The following is an 18,246-nucleotide window of genomic DNA, read 5'->3' on the forward strand; positions in this document are numbered from 1 at the left end:
TAGAGTTTGGAATAGCCATTATTTTGATTACACATCGCTATGTCCAACGTTTTCATATTTATTGTTTTTAGGTTTATTTATTTAAATTCTAAAATTGTTTGGAAGATGATTTTTGCAGTATTAATCTTTATGGTTTTATATATTGCAATGTGTTATGGGATATGTGTGTTTGCGTCCGTGAACTTTGATTGTCCCATACTTTGTCAAAATTTAAGTCTTTCACATGTCAATATGCAAGTATTGATAAAAGAATGAATGAACTTTTGACATTACAAAAGTTTTTAAGCCTATTATATGTTATTATGCAAATATTGATGGAAGATAGGATGAACTTTTGTTTACGAGGATTATGTCTATTGTATGTCATTGTGCAAATAGTGATGGAAAATAGAATGAATCCTTGTTTATTCCGCAGTATTGATCTTCCCTGATCCATATTTTTATGTATATACTGTGCGGCTCCATAAGTTCTCTTATGTTGAGTATTTCCGATTAAATTAATCATGGGTTTTTTTGTGGTTAATTTAATTGAGTATTTTGGATTCAAATTCATATTCGTATGTGATTTGTTATGTCCAAAGAAATCCATATTTTCTTGTGAAAGTAAGGTCGTTCTTGTTGTTCTTCCGGGAATGACCTTTTATGCGGGAGAGTTCTTAATTGAACTTGTGCTTAATTGCCAAATCTTTGTGGGGAGTGCGGTTGTGGAATATTATAGGGGTTATCTTGTATCTTTATAAACTCCTTGATGAATGCATTTAGCTTCGGCTATACGATGGCATCTAAAAAGTTTATATGTGCTTTCTTTTGGTCATGAAATGTCTCTATGAAAATTTCATTAGGATCCCACTAGTTTTCCTACGTTTGCCAATTTTATTGGCAAAAAGGGGGAGAATTAATGTGTAACTCATACTAAAAATACATATGGTTTTCAGATCATTATGTAAGGGGGGAGTGGTTTCCATGTGAGATGGAGTATTGACTAAGGGGGAGTGATACACATCACCATAGTATTGTTGTCGAAGTTGTGATACAGTTGAACTTTGATGCTGTGTAATAATACTATGACATTGTGTAACAATGATTGGAACTCTTGTTTTCTCATTGTTATAGCTACAGATTTTCAACAACGATGATGCTAAACTTACAATCTTTGGAATCATTGGAGTACTTGGAAGTGACGAAGATTCGAGTAATGTTGAAGAACCAAGGAGATCATGCATGTGGAAGAGAAGCTACAAAAGTTTATTTATTTATTTTGTATTCCATATGTATTGATAGTTTTATCACTAAAATTGACAAAAGGGGAGATTGTTAGAGCATTGCTCGGTCGAACTCGCAAGCGTTGTTATCTCAAGCTTGTTGTCAAGTTTAGTTGCCAAAACTGTAAATCTTGATTTCTAGTCTACTCATAGCTAAGTCTCGGACTAGGATAGAAAGTGTAGTTAAGCTCTAGACTCCATGGCGATCATCATACAAAGACGAAGAACTACTCAAGGAACTAGTGGAACTTCATCGACTAAAAGGTATGTGGAGACTTGAACTTATCTATCACTCAAAAGTCTATCTACTCTATCTCCTATCTTGAGACAAAAGTCGTATTGCTATATAGACTATGATTACACACATTTGTTATTTCGAGCCGAGTTTATCTCGCTAATCTATTTCTCGAAATATGTGTTGGTAAGCTTTTGATTTGGCCAAGTTCATCTTTACTATTGACGAAAGTCATATTAGTTTCAATTACTTGAAAATCGCTTTGACGAAAAATAGCTTGTGAACAACAACTATATAACGTCCTCTAAGAATGTTTCGATGACTGAAATGAGATTTTAGAATATAACCTTGAAAGGATATAAACATTGTGTGATAACTCATACGTGTGTAAGTCTTTATTCCTTGAACCAAAGTATGCGTACTTTGCTGCTCAGGAAAACCGGAACTGAAGTACGCGCACTGTCGAAAGTTCACATCCCGTGAATTTCTGTTGGAGTTTGTGAACTGAAAACAAACTTATTCCGGATACTTAAGTCTGCGTACCAGTATGCGTATGTGGGTTAGTTTTGAAAAACGAATAATCCTGAACTTAAATTTATATAAACTAAGCAATCATACTTGCAAACCGTGGCTATAAAGTTCATGAATTGATTTGAGTGAATCAAATCGTTTTTTATTAAATTGTGTCTTGTATACTTCTATGAGATCTAAGAAATTGAACAACTCTCTAACTAGTTCTCTTGAGTCATTTGAACTAGTTATGTTGAAGATGAATATGGTTGATATGAAAGTTCTCATATGGCTAACAATTTGGTTAGCTACTGTTGAACCAACTAAGTGTACATGTTTAGGTACGGTTACACAAACCTAAATAAACGTGCATTTCATTTGTGTGTAACAAGCTAAGTACGATCTAACGGTTGAAAGATATTAGCTTGAATCTAATCAGGTTTTCATCTAACAGTGAATATTGAATGCTTTGTTACCAAGGTAACTTAGATTGCAAACCTTGATTTGAAAGACTATATAAAGGAGAACTCTAGCAACTGGGAAACCTAATCCCCACACCTTCTGCATGATACTAGTTGTATTAACTAGAGTCGATTCTCCTTTAACCTGAGGTTTCTATCGAGACCATGTAGGTTAAAGACTTGAAGACTTCATTGGGATTGTGAAACCAAACCCAACTATTTTCTCTGTAGTTGCGTGATATGATCTTGTTGTTTCTATCGTATTAAGTACAATCGTAAGATTGGCTTGAGATTGATTTCTCTGATAGGCAAGATATAAAAGAAGTCACAAACATCTTCGTCACATCGTTTGTGACTCTGCAATATCTTCTTTCGCTAGTCGATTAAGATTATTGTGAGGTGATTGATAATTTGAGGATGTTCTTCGGGAATATAAGTCCGGGTTATCAATTGGTTCTTGCTCACCTTGATTTATCAAAAGACGGAACAAAAACTTGCTGGTATTTATGTGGGAGACATATTTATCTATTACCGTAGACTTTTCTGTGTGATACAATTTTGTTTATTAAAGTCTTCGACTTTGGGTCGTAGCAACTCTTAGTTGTGGGTGAGATCAGCTAATAGAATCAAGTGCGTAGTATCCTGCTGGGATCAGAGACATAAGGAGCGCAATTGTACCTTGGATCAGTATGAGATTGATTGGGGTTCAACTACAGTCCAGACCGAAGTTAGTTTGTAGTAGGCTAGTGTCTGTAGCGGCTTAATATAGTGTGTGTTCAATTTGGACTAGGTCCCGGGGTTTTTCTGCATTTGCGGTTTCCTCGTTAACAAAACTTCTGGTGTCTGTGTTATTTTTTTTCGCATTATATTTGGTTATATAATTGAAATATCACAGGTTGTGCGTTGAATCGATCAATTGGGAAATCCAACCTTTGGTTATTGATTGATCCTTGAACATTGGTCTTTGGTACCGTTCAAGTGATTTATCTTGTATTTAATTAGACTCACAGATTTCTATTTGCTTGAGTAAGTATTGAATCGAGAAAGTGAGATATAAATCTTTGATATACTTTCATTAAGATTGAGTCTGACTGTCTGGTTGATTCTCTTAAAAGTATATTGGAGTTTGTCCATACAAATTGCTAAGCGAAATATTGGGTGTGGTTGTTAGACCCCCGCTTTTTCAATATGGACCCACCAGCAAGAATTCGGCCTTCACATGTGACATGCCATGCAGAGATAAAGTTCAGCCTCATCTCTTATTAAGTTCTGCATACGGTTTCTCTGGGAGTTCAAGCTCTTTCACGTGACTCATCCTAGTCATGCTCACAAATCAAAAAATATACCTTTACGTCTAATGTCGGCTATAAAGAATATCCCACCCTGTTAACATATTATCACAAAAGACCGACTCAGTCACACACGAAAAGGGGGATATCAAGTACGGTATTGTCTATAGGACTAAGACACGTGTGAGAATAAACCCAACCTATTTCTCACTGCAAAAGAAAGTAAAAGCGTTGCAAAGGATGAACTCAAAATCTATGAGATAGTTGTTTGAGGATGAACTCAAGTTCCGTGAATTTATGCTGGAGTTTGGAAGTGCAAAATGGTATGCGTATCCGTACGCGTATTGGCGTAACCAAACTCAGTCCGGCTTCTTAGGTATGCGTACCCGTTTGCATACTTAAGTAGGTTATGTTCTAAAATCGGTTTGTTCATGAACTAATATATTTATATAATAAGGAATGCAATCTTTTGCAAACCGTGGCTATAATGTTCATGAAATGATTCGGGTGAATCAAAATCGACTTTGCTTCAATTGTGTCTTGTATACTTCTGCAAAAGAGGATAAACTCAGCCTAGGTTATCCTTAGTTGTTTCTGAAAATACGCGAAGAGCACTACGCACGACAAGTAATCCATGTTTTCTCCTACCTGAGATTAGATAATTAGGCTATAAATAGGTCATCTAATCGCCAAGTTAAACACAGCTCTCTCAACTACTCTCAGAACAATTCTTCTTCTGAACTTATAATTTGCTGGTCTTTATCTTGTTCTCTACTTCATTCCATAATACAAACCCTAATCTCTCATACGACTGAAGCATCCCTTGTAGACCATTTATCTTGGTTTAGCTGAGGACCGTTCGTGTCAACCTCCTGAAATTCACTCTTAGAAACCCTAGAATCCGCTTTTATCCTTTCACCGATTTTAGGTTACCACAATACCCCATACCGAACAATCTAAGACATTTTTGAGCACATAACGGTCGAGATTTTTAACCATCAAAGGCAAAGGTGTTTGCCGAGCTTAAGTGTTTTTTACTTTTGCCAACTGGAAGCTATCAATGTAATAAAAGATATTTCTTTATTTTGGAAAAAAAATTAATGAGAAATCTAATATGATCAATGCAGATCAATTCAATACAGGTTCGGTCTAACAATATTGACTAATATGTCAACGAATTTATTGCGACTAGAGTAACCGAAGACAAATTACCAACTATGCGTTATCAATCCTATGCACGCGGTTCACTTGATGTTATTGTTCTCGATTTTAAAAATGAAAAAAATCTGAAACGTATAATACTACTACTTATCATTTTGAAAGCTAGTTATTAAAAATTAATGATCAATAATAAAATTGCCAGACAATGAAATATAATATCTAGAAATGTACTAATATGATTACATATCACCGTATAAAAAATATTATGAGAGACCGTGAAAATAACCATGTCCACAAATCCATTTTTTGGGAAAAGACCCATATGATCAACCAGGTGGCATGCCAATTGATATATTTCCATTTCGATATGTGTGTGGAATTTAACACGCAATTTCCGACCCTTTCTGGTGGTATACAGAAAACAAATCTATGATCATGCCACACATATTGCCATAAGAAACCTAAATTTAGTTCAAATCTAACAAAAATGATCCGAACGAAACTCCAATTAACTTAAAACTAGATTCATGCAACCGTAAATCCTAGGTGGCTTTCACTAGTGGTAAAGGTTAACACCAAGTTAGTTTATCTTATAACTAATCGTGAGCTAAACGCGAGCTTTTAAATACGTGGTACTCTTTTTGTTACATACATGGATTTAAACAAATCTATCGATAACCGATTTCTCATTTTTTCCGGCGAGGCAAACACGTCGGGAACTTATTCCCTAACTAGACTCTCCCATTTTTAGTAAATTCCAATTATTCCTCCTCTCATTAATTATACACATATAAATCATAAATGGCATAACAGAATTCAAACAAAACGTAACACGCTATTTTACACGCTTTCTTTCCCTAGGTGTGGGACCCACCGTTTTTTAATATAACGGGAAACATGAAACAAATTGGGTGAATTTCTTTTTTTTGGACAAATTGAGGACCCCAATTTTGAACTCCTACAACAACCGGTGCAAAATTCTTATCGGAACAATCGTAAGTAACTACTGAATTTTTGAATTTCCTCGACGGACCTAGAATATTTTTAATACATCTCTGAAGAAGTGTTTCTAATTTTCTGATAGACACATCCGCTGACTAATTTTAAAATATAATGCTTAGTGGTCAATGATATTCACAGTCTAAATTAAGGTCATTCGGTCTAATTTGTCGATGGTCAGTATTGCAAATGATAGGGGTATATATGGAAAGCCACTTGAAATATGTGGGACCCACAAACGGGTGTATATTAGCGCGCTAAATGTCAGTTTGTTTTCTTGTGAATAAATTATTGATTGAAACAGAGAGAGAGAAAAAAGACGTTTTTTTGGAGAGAGCAGCTGATAATAAAATCGGTCAAAGGAATGGAGAAATTCGTCAAACATATCTGAAATTCTCTGTTTTCCCTCTCTCCTCCCCTCGCCTCTCTTCTCTTCTTCTTCTCTGTAAAAAAGAAGAGGAGCTTCTCTTTCCATCGTCGGTTTCAATTCTCAAACAAGAGAGAAAGACTTGATTCGTCCATTCTTTTTTTTCAATTCTTTCTCTCTCTTCTCCGTTTCTCTGTTTTGTTTGGGAAATTGAAAAGAGGTTGTTGGGATTTTGAGCCTTTTTTTTTTTACAAATTTGTTTTCGTGATTTTTTGAGCTGGATAATCTCTTAAAATTCGTTTGAAATCAAACCCTAGTTATCAATTATTATTGGTTTAGTGTAATGTAGGTATTTTTAGAATCAAAAGATTTTGGAAATATATTATTGTTTGTTTTGTTGAGAGTTTAATGGCGGAAGAAGTGGTGGTTAATAGTAACAGAAATGGTAGTGGTGGTGGTGGTGATGAGAGTTTAAGAAGCTTAATAACAACCACCCCCACATCTAAATGCGGTGGTTTGATTCCTGGGTTTTCATCAGAATCATCATTTTCCCAACTTATGATGAATGGGACTCAAAATTCTGATCCGAACAAAAATGGTGAAACTAGTATTGGTGGTGGTGATTCAAATGCCGCAGCTAGGGTTAACGATGGTGGTGGTAGTAAAACTAGTATTGCTGAGAGAAGGGCAGCAAGATGTGGGTTTAATGCACCAAAGATTAATACAGCTCGGTTTCGATCAATCAGTCCATTATCTTCACCATCTCCTTATATTACAATTCCAGCTGGTCTTAGCCCTACATCTTTGTTAGATTCACCTGTTATGCTCTCAAATTCTCAGGTAATTCGTTTTTCTATTGTATCACATTTGGAATTTCAATTTATTGAATTGTGTATGTCTTGATTGTTCTCAATTTCATATTGAATGCTCAACTTTGTATTTGATTTACTGTACAATTGGATATTGAATACTTGGCTAATAGATTTGTCATAACATTTGTGTTTGTAATGTGGGGTTTGTTTTCTCAAATCATAGCTCTGTGATTTGACATGTTCTTTGTGATTTTGGTCTGAGAGGGGTTTTCCTTTTCGTTTCATTTGTAAATTTTTTAATGAATCATTGTGATTTTGTTAACTGCTTGAGATGATACTGGTAACTACATTTCCAGTTGCGGTTACCCCTTGACATGGGTAGGGGGAGATGGTGAAGTTGTTGTTGAATAGATGTGTCACTTAACTATTACAGGTGGAAATTGTACTAAAAGCAAAGTCAAGGACGATTATAATTTGCGACTTGTTTGATTTTCATATGAAGGATCATGTCTTTTGAGTTCTGTCAGTGTTGTTGTTATTCGTTCTGTATCTTAATGCATATAATGCTGTCTATGAACAATAAGATATCAATTATGATTTTTACCATCTAGTATTGTTTCCGATGTTATCCGTTCTGTTGTAAGCCTACCTGGGTGGGATAATCTGATTGAGTAGTAGGACTCGAGGAAGAGTTCACACCATTATCAAACTTTTCAATTGTGTGCTTTAAAAGCAAAAAAAACGTACATTTAGAAGAGTTAATTCTATGTAGTCTGTATGTAGTTTCACATTTTCGAAACCAGGAAAAACTCCTGGTATTTCAGTTCAATGTGTGAAAATGTAGGCAGCCCGCCAATGATAGTTGTCATCTTTTAGCCGAGCTTTTCCTACTTCTTTCTGACAGTTTGTAGCAAGTTTTGAATGGCATAAACAAAAAAGAAAAAGCAAATTTTACTTGAAACTTCAAAGCACAGTCATCTAATTTTTTTGAATTCATGAAAGAGTTTACCATTTCTGTCTCAGGCATTACCATCTCCAACTACTGGAACTTATCCATTGCCTTCTCAGAGCAATGAGAGCTCAGTGCCTATCTCAGCAGCTTGTAAAACAGAAGGGGACCAGGAAGATGATGTTGATTCTTCATTTATGTTCAAACCCCACATGATTCCCGCTCAATTTCAAGGATTTTCTAGTGTAGAAAACCAGGTAATTAAAATGTTTTTTTCTTTTATTCAATTCCCTTGAGTTTTTAAGTTTCTCCCTAACTGTAATATATTTGCAGAAATTACAGATAATTTTCGGTATTACAATCTTGTCTAGATCTTAAAGAAAACATACATAATTTTCTGTAGAAGATGATAATCTTGTAACTATTCAAATCACCATTACTTCTTTATCCTTCTATCTGCGTCAAATTTAATTTTCCATATAAATATCAGTTTATGGTTTCTTGGCACATGGTTGAAATCCAGGCTATAATTTAATAAATGAGAGTAAAAAAATAGTCAATGTGGCATGTATACCTTAACAAGTGCTTTCTCACTTCTACGAGCAGGTTCAGGATGTGGTTATGGGTGATGGCAACCATCAACTTTACCCTCCAGTTCAACCACAAATGGGATATGATTCACAAGATGGATTTCTGAAACAAACTATGTTAAGGAACTTTACCTCCAACTCTCTTTCTGATATGGATGTTCCAAACAATGTGATGATGGGAACCAAGGGGCTTGCTCTAGAAACATCACAATCAGCTGTTGCTACTGATCGCGCACCTCAGCCTCAAGAACAGGTGATTGGAGAGGATATGGAATCAAAACCGTGTCAGGAAGTGGACCAGAAAGGAACATATTCCACCTCAGGGATAGGGAAGCCAAATGAAGATGGGTACAATTGGAGAAAGTATGGACAGAAACATGTCAAAGGAAGTGTCCACCCTAGAAGCTATTATAAATGCACTCAACCAAGTTGTCAGGTGAAGAAAAAGGTTGAATGTTCCCGGGATGGCCAGATAACCGAAATAATTTACAAAGGTGCCCATAATCATCCACAACCTCAACCAAATCGTCGAGCAGGGCTTGGATCGGCATATTCATCTAATGAATTGCACGAGATTGGTGAGGTAGAGGGTTCTTATGCCGAAGCCGAGGGTGGATCTTCGTGGAGAAGCTCTCACCCTTACGGGTCTAGGGATAACATTGCAGGTTCAGATTGGAGGACTGATGGTGTAGAAAGGTCGTCATCTGCATCTGTTGTCACTGAGCTCGATGATCACTTATCACCTGCTCAAGGGAAGCATTTAGGCATTCTTGAATCTGTAGGTACTCCAGAGCTCTCATCAACACTTGCAAGCCATGACGAGGAGGAAGATAGGACAACACAGGGAAGCATATCACTTGGTGATGATGCTGATGATGGTGAATCAGAGTCGAAAAGACGGTGAGCTTTGCTTTCTTTTGTCTTTTCCATATGCCACTTGCATATTGGCATTAAGTTTTGCTGCTCATTTACACTGTTAATTTGCTTATTACAGGAAGAAAGAGAACTGTTATATTGAATCAAATATGACATCCAGAGCTGTTCGTGAACCAAGAGTTGTCGTCCAGACAGAGTGTGAAGTAGATATACTTGATGATGGTTATAGGTGGCGCAAATATGGGCAAAAAGTGGTTAAAGGAAACCCGAACCCCAGGTACCTTATAAGTAAATTATTTTGTACTCTGTGTATCTGTCAGTTGCATCTGCTGCTCTAACAGGTTACACTCTTTCTTCTTCATGAGAAACAATTGTATTTTTCATGTCTCTAAAGGTTTCTCAGTTGATATAAAAGGCCAAAAGATTGTTGTTTTCTATGAAAAATATGTCATTTTGATTGGGTTTATTTTAGGTTTTGAGAGATGTAGTAGCGTTTCTTCTTGTTCATGTAATCAAATGTTTGTCCCTCCAGCTGCATCATCTCTTATCATTTTCACCAATCTACTGCAGGAGTTACTACAAATGCACAAGTGCTGGATGCTCTGTAAGAAAGCATGTAGAAAGAGCTGCCCATGATTTGAAGTACGTAATTACAACGTACGAAGGTAAACACACCCATGAAGTTCCAGTGGCCAGGAATAGCAGTCATGTGAGCGCAAATGGGTCTGCAGGCAATGCTTCAAGAAACACCAGCATTCCGAAGTCCGAACCACAATATCAAGATCTTGTGCCTCGGTTTGAAAGGAAACCCAATCTCGGCAATGAATTTTTCAAACCGAGCCATCTGGGAGGTTTTGCTAGTGACATGAAGTTTGGGCCTTCTGCGTGCTATGACATGAAGCTTCCACCATTTCAGACTGGAATTCCCTGTGGATCTTTTGGTATGAACTCTAACGTCAATGGAGTTCATTATCCAGCTTCTCTTCCCCAGGTTGCTCCAGATTTTCCTATTTCCTATCCAATAAATTTAGCTTTATCTGCAAACCTAGAATATACCAGTTTTGATTTTAATAATCATGGAAAGCCTGTCACTCCAGTCCAACCGTTTCTTGGGGTTCAGCGGCCTAAGGAAGAAGATACAAATATTAGGTTTCTGAGGCCGAAACAAGAGAAGGATGATTCTGGTTTCGACTCTCTGAACCATCTTGCAAATACACCGACTTCAGTTATGTGTCAACCATATATCGGAGGTTTTCCATTGTAAATAGTTGTCTGCAATCTTTTTTTTCCCCTTTCCTCCAAATTCAGAGTCCTCCTTGCATGGATGGATTTTAATAGATCAATTTTTTTTGTTCAGGAGTTTGACAGTTCTTTTCTAGTTCTTGTGATTATCATTTTAAAGAAACAAAAACAGGTTGTTTTTTTCAATCTAAATAGAGAAAAATAGAAAAAACATCAGTTAGTAATTTCTTTTATTCCTTTAGAAATCTTCTTTTGTTTTTACAAGTTCACAGAACTCTGCACTTTTGTGTTACTTGCATTTTTGTTTTTGCTCAGTTGGAGAGGCTACATCACCTTGCTACTTCTGCCAATTCGCAATGATTAATAAAGGTATGAAACCCATAGTAGATCTTAAAGTATCTCATTTTTGTACTGCAATAAGTTTGGTAGTCAGCAAATAATCATATCTAGAAATATGTCTGTATTTCTTGTTTTGGAGAAAAGTTACAGATACATTTAACAACAACATACACCCTTGTGTCTAGCCAAAGGGTGGCAGTTACAGTATTGGAATGCCCTCGCGTCTAGCCAAAGCAGCAGCAGTGACAGTCCTCTCGTTTAGCCAAGCGGAGGCAGTATTGATATGCCCTTGCCTGTAGCCTAAGCAGTGACAGTATCATATCCCCTTGCATCTACCCGAAGCTAGTTGCAGTGGTAGTATAGGTAACACCCTTTTGTCTAGCCAAAGAAGTTGCAGAAGTCTCATTCAGGCTCCAGAGAAGCGCAACACAGTATGTCAGTATCGATTACCACATTTCAATTCTACTCTCACCCTTAGCAGATGCAGCTTCACTTGTCCAAAACTTCCCTTCAACACCACTATCAAACCCAAGTACATCATTCTCTTCAACACCATAATCTTCCCATTCATCTTCCACAAACAAATCCTCAAACCCATCCTCATTATCGTCATCAAATTCTTCTTCTTCTGCAACATCTTCACCATTTTCAACATCGTCATCATCTTCAAGATAATCAACACCACAAGCTTTCTTCCTTCTTTCTCTCCTCATTTTCTTCCCTTCTCTTACTAACTCAATTAGCTTATCTCTAAACCCCAACAATTCATCCTTCTCTATTATCTTCCCTTCATCATCATAACTTTCTACCAAAAACACAGAATCTCTCTGCCCCTTTATACTCACATAAAACAACTCTGGATGTCTTATTAACATTCCCCTCATCTTATTCGACAAACCAAATTCCTTCCTAAAATGAGTCAAATGATCAACCAACGTTCTCTTCTCTACTGTCATTCCTAAAACCTCCCTCACCAGCGCACAGCTCCTCTTCTCTGCTTCAATCCAATGCGGCTTCAACCCATTCCCAATCTCTCCCACTACTTCATTATACGGCGAAACCTCTGGTAATTCACCAAACTTTATCAGAAAATCTCGATGTTTCCTCTTCAAATTCAACCCTTTCCTCAATTTTAAATGCTTAAACTTCAGCGGCCTTTCAACAATCAACTCCGGGGAATTCTGATTCCGCAATGGCATCGGAATTGCAAGCTCAGGATCCCATGAAACAAGCTCAAGTGCACGACCATACGACGTATCCACAGTCTTGAATCGATCCGGATAACTATTACACAGCCGAGACCGAAAATTAGGTGGAAGCCCAAGGTCTGGACCAAGATGAACAAGCTTAGACAATAACAATCTATGGTGAGATGATAACATAAGTAGTTTCTGTAATTTGATAGCTAAAGAGGTAGAAATTTCAGATTTTAAGGATAATTCTTGTAAAGCTAAGGCTTTTGCTTTTGGAGTGAGACGAATACAAACAAGGTCTTGATGTGTTGATGAAGATGGGATTGTAAATGTTTGGAAAATTGTTGGGTACCTATGAATCATGGAAAGGAGTGATCTTGGTTTGGGTACTGCTAAGTATGAACGGCATTTTGACAAGATTTGGAGTTGAATGTAGTGTTGGGGTTTTGATAAGATTAGGGTTTTGAGTTTCTGAACGAATCTGATTTTGTTTTGTTTTGTTACTTGTTTGTCTAAAGATGGGTTTTTTATGATTTTTGATTTGGTTGTAGTAGGAGCAGTACAAGAAATTGAGATTGAGAGAGTTTTTTTAGGGGCCTTCTGGGGTTTGGGAATGAAGGGTTTAAGAGATGGAGGTAACTGGGAGAGTGAAGAAGAAGAAGATTGGAGGAATGGATGAAGATGGGGCTTTGGAGGAAAAGATAATGATGCCATGGTTTTGCTAGGGCTTGTTTATTGCATTCCTCTCTTCCTCTGGTGTAAATGAGATGGATTATCCTCTTTTCTGAATTTATGCTGGTACCCGCTAGCAAAAGGTTTAAGGCACTTTCTTCTTGTTTTTTATCATTATCATTATTTTATTGTTTTTAAGGAAAATAATTTTATCAATAACCTCTTTATTTTCTTTAAACTTTTATTTATTTATTTATTGAAAAGAGGAATTTATTTATATATGTGAGCACTCAAGGTTTGCATATTTCATGAATGTGGCATTGTTGGTCTTTATAATTGGGTAAAAAAATATTTGTGTAACCAAATTCCCAATTATAAGCATTAACGACCGACTTGTTCGTTCATTCTTAATCCTCTTAACTGCATCGACATTTATGTAAGTCTGGATTCCTGTTTTGATCCTCGTCACTTGCATAATTTCATCACCATGTTGGTTGTTTACTTTGGTATTTTGGTCCACAGTTGGTGTAGAACACAACAGATAAAGCTAGCCCGATGTTTGTTGTTGGTGTGGTGGTGATAAATTCGGAGTGTGAATGTTGTTACACCTTCTTCAGTGACTATCCACAAGAGTAACCTAAATTTTGACGGAAACTTCATTGTCTGAACATTGAAGTAATCCCTTGGTGTTGCTGGTGGTTGTGTATCTAAGTGGTTGGTGGATTGGTAGTTGTTGCTGCTGCGGTGAGGTGTGTGTCTGTCGCCCTCGCCTTCTGTGCTCGCCTTGCTGGATTATTCATAAACATGAAGGAAAATACTAGTCTAATTTCCGAGCTTTCCCTAGAAGAATGTGTAGGACTATGCAGATTTCGGATTGTCAATGGTTGCACAGTCAGGCCATATGGTAATCATTCAACTTGCGAGAGTCGAACCTTGCCAAATGCGTTGCTGGGTCTCCTATAGTTGAACTTGCTCTCTCTGCATTCTCCCTGGCTTCGGTTTTAGGCATATATGTATCTCGGCCTGGACAATGTGTTTCGATCTTATTACCTTTAATTCCAATCATTCTCTTTATGGGATAGCAAAACACCACGGGGTCATCCAATTTCTATTCGAAAATTTTCGTGCACCGTACCAAAGGACCTTTATCACTTCCTTTGTCGGAAACAAAGACAGGGACATGTTGTTTCCCCAAACCAAGAAATGTCCCCACTAGGGATATTGCGACGCGAATCCATTTTACATCGAGTCGAAGCATGTGGGGTCTTGATGACTGAGTTTCCTTCTGATTCCTCAACCCGGGATGCCTCTGACTCAGCCAAGCAAAAACAGTGATCCGAAAATTAATGTCGTCTTTCCTGTAAAAAACTTGATTATGAGTGAAAATTCTTTAGTATCTCCAACATGACCAGAGCTTTGGGGTTTATTTTCTTTTATTGAGTAGTTCGGGATGAAGACTAATCAAAATATATGTATTGCTTTCCAGTTCTTCTTCCAACCTATCTTCCCTGTGTGGATTACCATTATTCTTTGTTTGATGATTTCCGAGGAACTGTATATCCATACTCTTAATCCTCTTTACCTGGATCGGTTTGGAGATCCAGTTTTGGATCCTCTTGAAAGCCAATGGGTTTATGTGAAATCCATTATAGATAAACTGATGGATACAGGGAGTCATATGATAAAAACAAAAAGAACGATTGTGAGATGGTGTTTCAGAGAATAGGCAACGCCTGGATGCAGGTGATGTTGAATGGGATTTTATGAAAATTGTTTTGATTAATTTTGTCATAGTAGGGTTAAGATACAAAGATCTAAATAAAACAGAAATGATTGTAGGGTAAGTGCGACTCAAATACGAATCTAGTTTCATATAACAGATAGGAATATCTTCGGCCAAAAGTGAGTAGAACAGAACCAGGAGTACGTGCAATCTAAAAAAAACAGGCAGATGCTTAAAGAAAACTTGTAGAAACTTACATGAAAGCAAAACGAAGGGAGATTCCAAGAACTCAACCTAGTTTCCAACTTCTGTAAGAGTCATATTTTCAATTACTCAACCAACAATTTAGAAACTTAAGAGGTATGAATAATGCACGCTTTTCGATTCCATCAACTATAACGTTATCCCAGTTCAATCAACATTTAATTGAAAATCTATCTTGATTTAGGTTCGAATTAGCTGATTTGTTAATATATGCAAGCTCGGGATGTGAAGAAGAAAAAGAATAAAGAAGATCGTTAATGGTGGATCGGTTACAAACTCTCAACAGAACGAGTTGCAAAGCAAAACTCCATATGACAAAAAAAAAATTAAACTTTTTTTTTAATTATTATAAATTATTTTAATTATTGGATAAAGAGTATTATTACAAGAAACTAGTTAGAAGCCTAACAGGTTGCCGTGCTAGCCTACTAGCGAGCCTCATGAGGAATCAACCAAGGGAGCTGAAGCGGATAGGGGGCTGATTATGTCGCAAGGGGGGCAAACTAACTCTACTTTCCATGTCAAATTCTGCAATATTGCGCCATTGTGGACTCGAACTTGGGACCTTCTTGAATGCATTAAACCGTTAAAGAACGGGGATGACCTACCAGCGAGCCTCATGGGTAACCTAGCCAAGGGAGCCGAAACGGCGGGAGGGGGGATGAGATTGTGTCACAAGGGGGGCAAACTAACACTAACTTCCATGTTAATTCCAGCAATATTACGCCATTGGGTACTCGAACCTGGGACCTCCTGGAGCGCATTAAACTTTGGGAAACGGGGATGACCAGCTGAGCTAGGGGCCCGTTTTTATTATTATTATTATTATTATTATTATTATTATTATTAACAAAAGAATCAAATACAAGGTACAATGTCGATAGAGGGCAACCTAGCAACAAGTTGAGCCCCTACACCTTTTTGAATTGAAATACATAATCTATAAAAAAGAGAATTACCTATTTTGTAATTGAGATTATAATTAGCTATACAATTTCTCAACCTCTTCGAAAGAAACACCATGTCTTCACTAAGTTCGCCTAAAGTGGAGAAAGCAAGAACGCCAAAACCAAACCCATGAGTAGATACCTTATCCAAATATTTCGCCCGCTTGCGTGAAATATCATTAGAAATGGCGACACCCGGAACGAAAGTTCGACCATGAATACCGAAAAAAGGTGAAACACCCGTAACATCAAAACAAAAATCTTGCCCGTTAACCCAATTACATACAAGAATGTCGGCCGGTTTCAAATCCTTACCATCATCCGATGAGATCCCAAGATTGACCTCTTTTCTAGCTGGAACTCCAGCCTTGTAAAATAATAAAATTTAAAACTCTATTCACCCTAATCATTAGATTATAAACGAATAATCTCTAATCGATAGAATCGTACAGGACTTTAGTTGGAAGCCTAGCAACAAGCTGAGCACCAACACCCTTCTGAATATCAACACCTAGTCTATAGAAAAGAAATTTCCCAACACCTCTACTAACATCATTACTAACTATACAATTCTTCAACCTCTTAAAAAACACAAAGTATCATCCCCAAGTTCCCCCAGCGTGGTAAAGGCTAGTACACCTAGACCATAACCGTGTGAAGTACATTGATCCAAGTATTTGTTGCGTATTGTTATAAGAAATTAGTTGGAAACCTAACAAGTTAAGCTCCAACGGCGTACTACTACATCAGTTGAATAGGTTGTCGTGCTAGCCTACCAGCGAGCCTCATGAGGAACCAGCCAAGGGAGCCGAAGCGAATAGGGGGGACTGATAATATCGCAAGGGGGGAAAACTAACTTTACCTTCCATGTCAAATTCTGCAATATTGTGTTATCGGGGACTCGAACCTGGGACCTCCTGAAATGCATCAATCCTTTGAGAAACGGGGATGACCAGCTGAGCTAGTTGTCCATTTTATTATTGGATAAAGAGTATTTTTATTTTATTTTTGGTAAACTTAAACTTTTATTATTGGATGAAGAGCGTTTTTTAATAAGGTATCTTTTTTTTCTCACTTTAGCTTTGATAGCTTAAATTACTTGTGCCAACCTCTGCCAACTTATATATGTGTTGATGTTTTTTTTCTTACTTACCAAGATGTTTGTCTCAAGTGTTACTCCTCTTAGAATCAGATTTCATCGGGTTTTATTAGGTTTTTCCAGATGCGGCACATGTTGTCATGTGTCCCTAAAAAATGAAGTATCTTTTCAAAAAATGTTTTGTCTTATTTTGTCAGACTAGGCATTTTATACCACATATAAGTTTAGTTACTTTTCATCACTTTGGTATTTTGCTCTGTAATCGAGATGTTTTCTCCATATTCGAGCTAATCGATCTCATGATACCCATTATTCTATTTAAAATATTATTTTTTATACTGTCACTCACTATTAGCGCAATTTTCGATTCTAAGAGTTTCGTAGACCCTTTTAGGAATGCCAATAGATTGGTTAATTAAACATACTTATCACCCATTTTCAATCGTCACTTTACTGGTACTCCTAATAGTGGGTCACTATCATGTCTTTAATACATTGAGAGACACCGAAGTTATTTACCGTTTCATCGGCTATTCTCCTTATCTTTTCTCTTTCTCTTACTTAGCATTAAAGAAAAGTCTGTAACTTTTTTAGGGCAAGTCTTCGCCTTGTTTATTTTCAAGCTAACAAAAATTCAGTTTTTCTTTTAAGGTTTTTATGTGAAATCCCATAATTCTTCACATCCTTTCCTTTTATTATCAATGGCTTGCATGACCTAGGTTTTGTCCCAACACCGATTGTTTCTATTATCGAAGTTTATGATCTTCCTAATGATCTTAAAGTCCGCACATCTTCTTCTCCTTTGATTTCTGAAGTCAAAGATTATGAAGAAACTTATCAGTAAAACTTGTTCGAGTATAATGGACAGATATTGTCTCAGCTTGGATGAGTAATTATCATTTTTGTTTTTCTGAATATAAATATATTTTTTGATTGGTAAAGGATTTTTTTTACCTATCTCAAAAAAGTTTGAAATAAAATTTAGATGATAATTTGAATTACTAACAGTATTCATCTCTATTAATCTTAGTTAGTAAGTTTCAGCAGGTAAGTGACATAATTTGGTCAACTAATAACAACTACCATATTTAGTGGTTGCAAAAGATACAGATACAAGTACAATATCATTGTATATAACATCACTTCTCTAAAGATAATCACATGTTGGATAGCACAATGGAGTGTATAGTTCACACATGGATACATGGCATTTTCACAGATACATGGCCTTTACTAAAAATAATATTTAACATTTA

General features: G+C 36.7%; 2 protein-coding genes across 2 annotated transcripts; one reads left to right on the forward strand and one right to left on the reverse strand.

Annotated features, from left to right (window-relative positions):
• The first annotated feature begins 6,251 nt into the window (after positions 1 to 6,251).
• Positions 6,252 to 10,977, forward strand: LOC113315263 (probable WRKY transcription factor 2). The gene is made up of 5 exons (XM_026563570.1): positions 6,252 to 7,124; positions 8,120 to 8,302; positions 8,652 to 9,535; positions 9,630 to 9,788; positions 10,082 to 10,977. Exons 1-5 carry the CDS (start codon positions 6,693 to 6,695, stop codon positions 10,773 to 10,775), a joined length of 2,352 nt encoding a protein of 783 aa, XP_026419355.1. The 5' UTR covers positions 6,252 to 6,692; the 3' UTR covers positions 10,776 to 10,977.
• Positions 10,978 to 11,196: 219 nt separating this feature from the next.
• Positions 11,197 to 13,127, reverse strand: LOC113315271 (protein WHAT'S THIS FACTOR 1 homolog). The gene has a single exon (XM_026563576.1). It carries the CDS (start codon positions 12,997 to 12,999, stop codon positions 11,539 to 11,541), a length of 1,461 nt encoding a protein of 486 aa, XP_026419361.1. The 5' UTR covers positions 13,000 to 13,127; the 3' UTR covers positions 11,197 to 11,538.
• Positions 13,128 to 18,246: the final 5,119 nt, after the last annotated feature.

This window comes from Papaver somniferum, chromosome 1, assembly GCF_003573695.1.
Source record: "Papaver somniferum cultivar HN1 chromosome 1, ASM357369v1, whole genome shotgun sequence".
NCBI classification, from domain to species: Eukaryota; Viridiplantae; Streptophyta; class Magnoliopsida; order Ranunculales; family Papaveraceae; genus Papaver; species Papaver somniferum.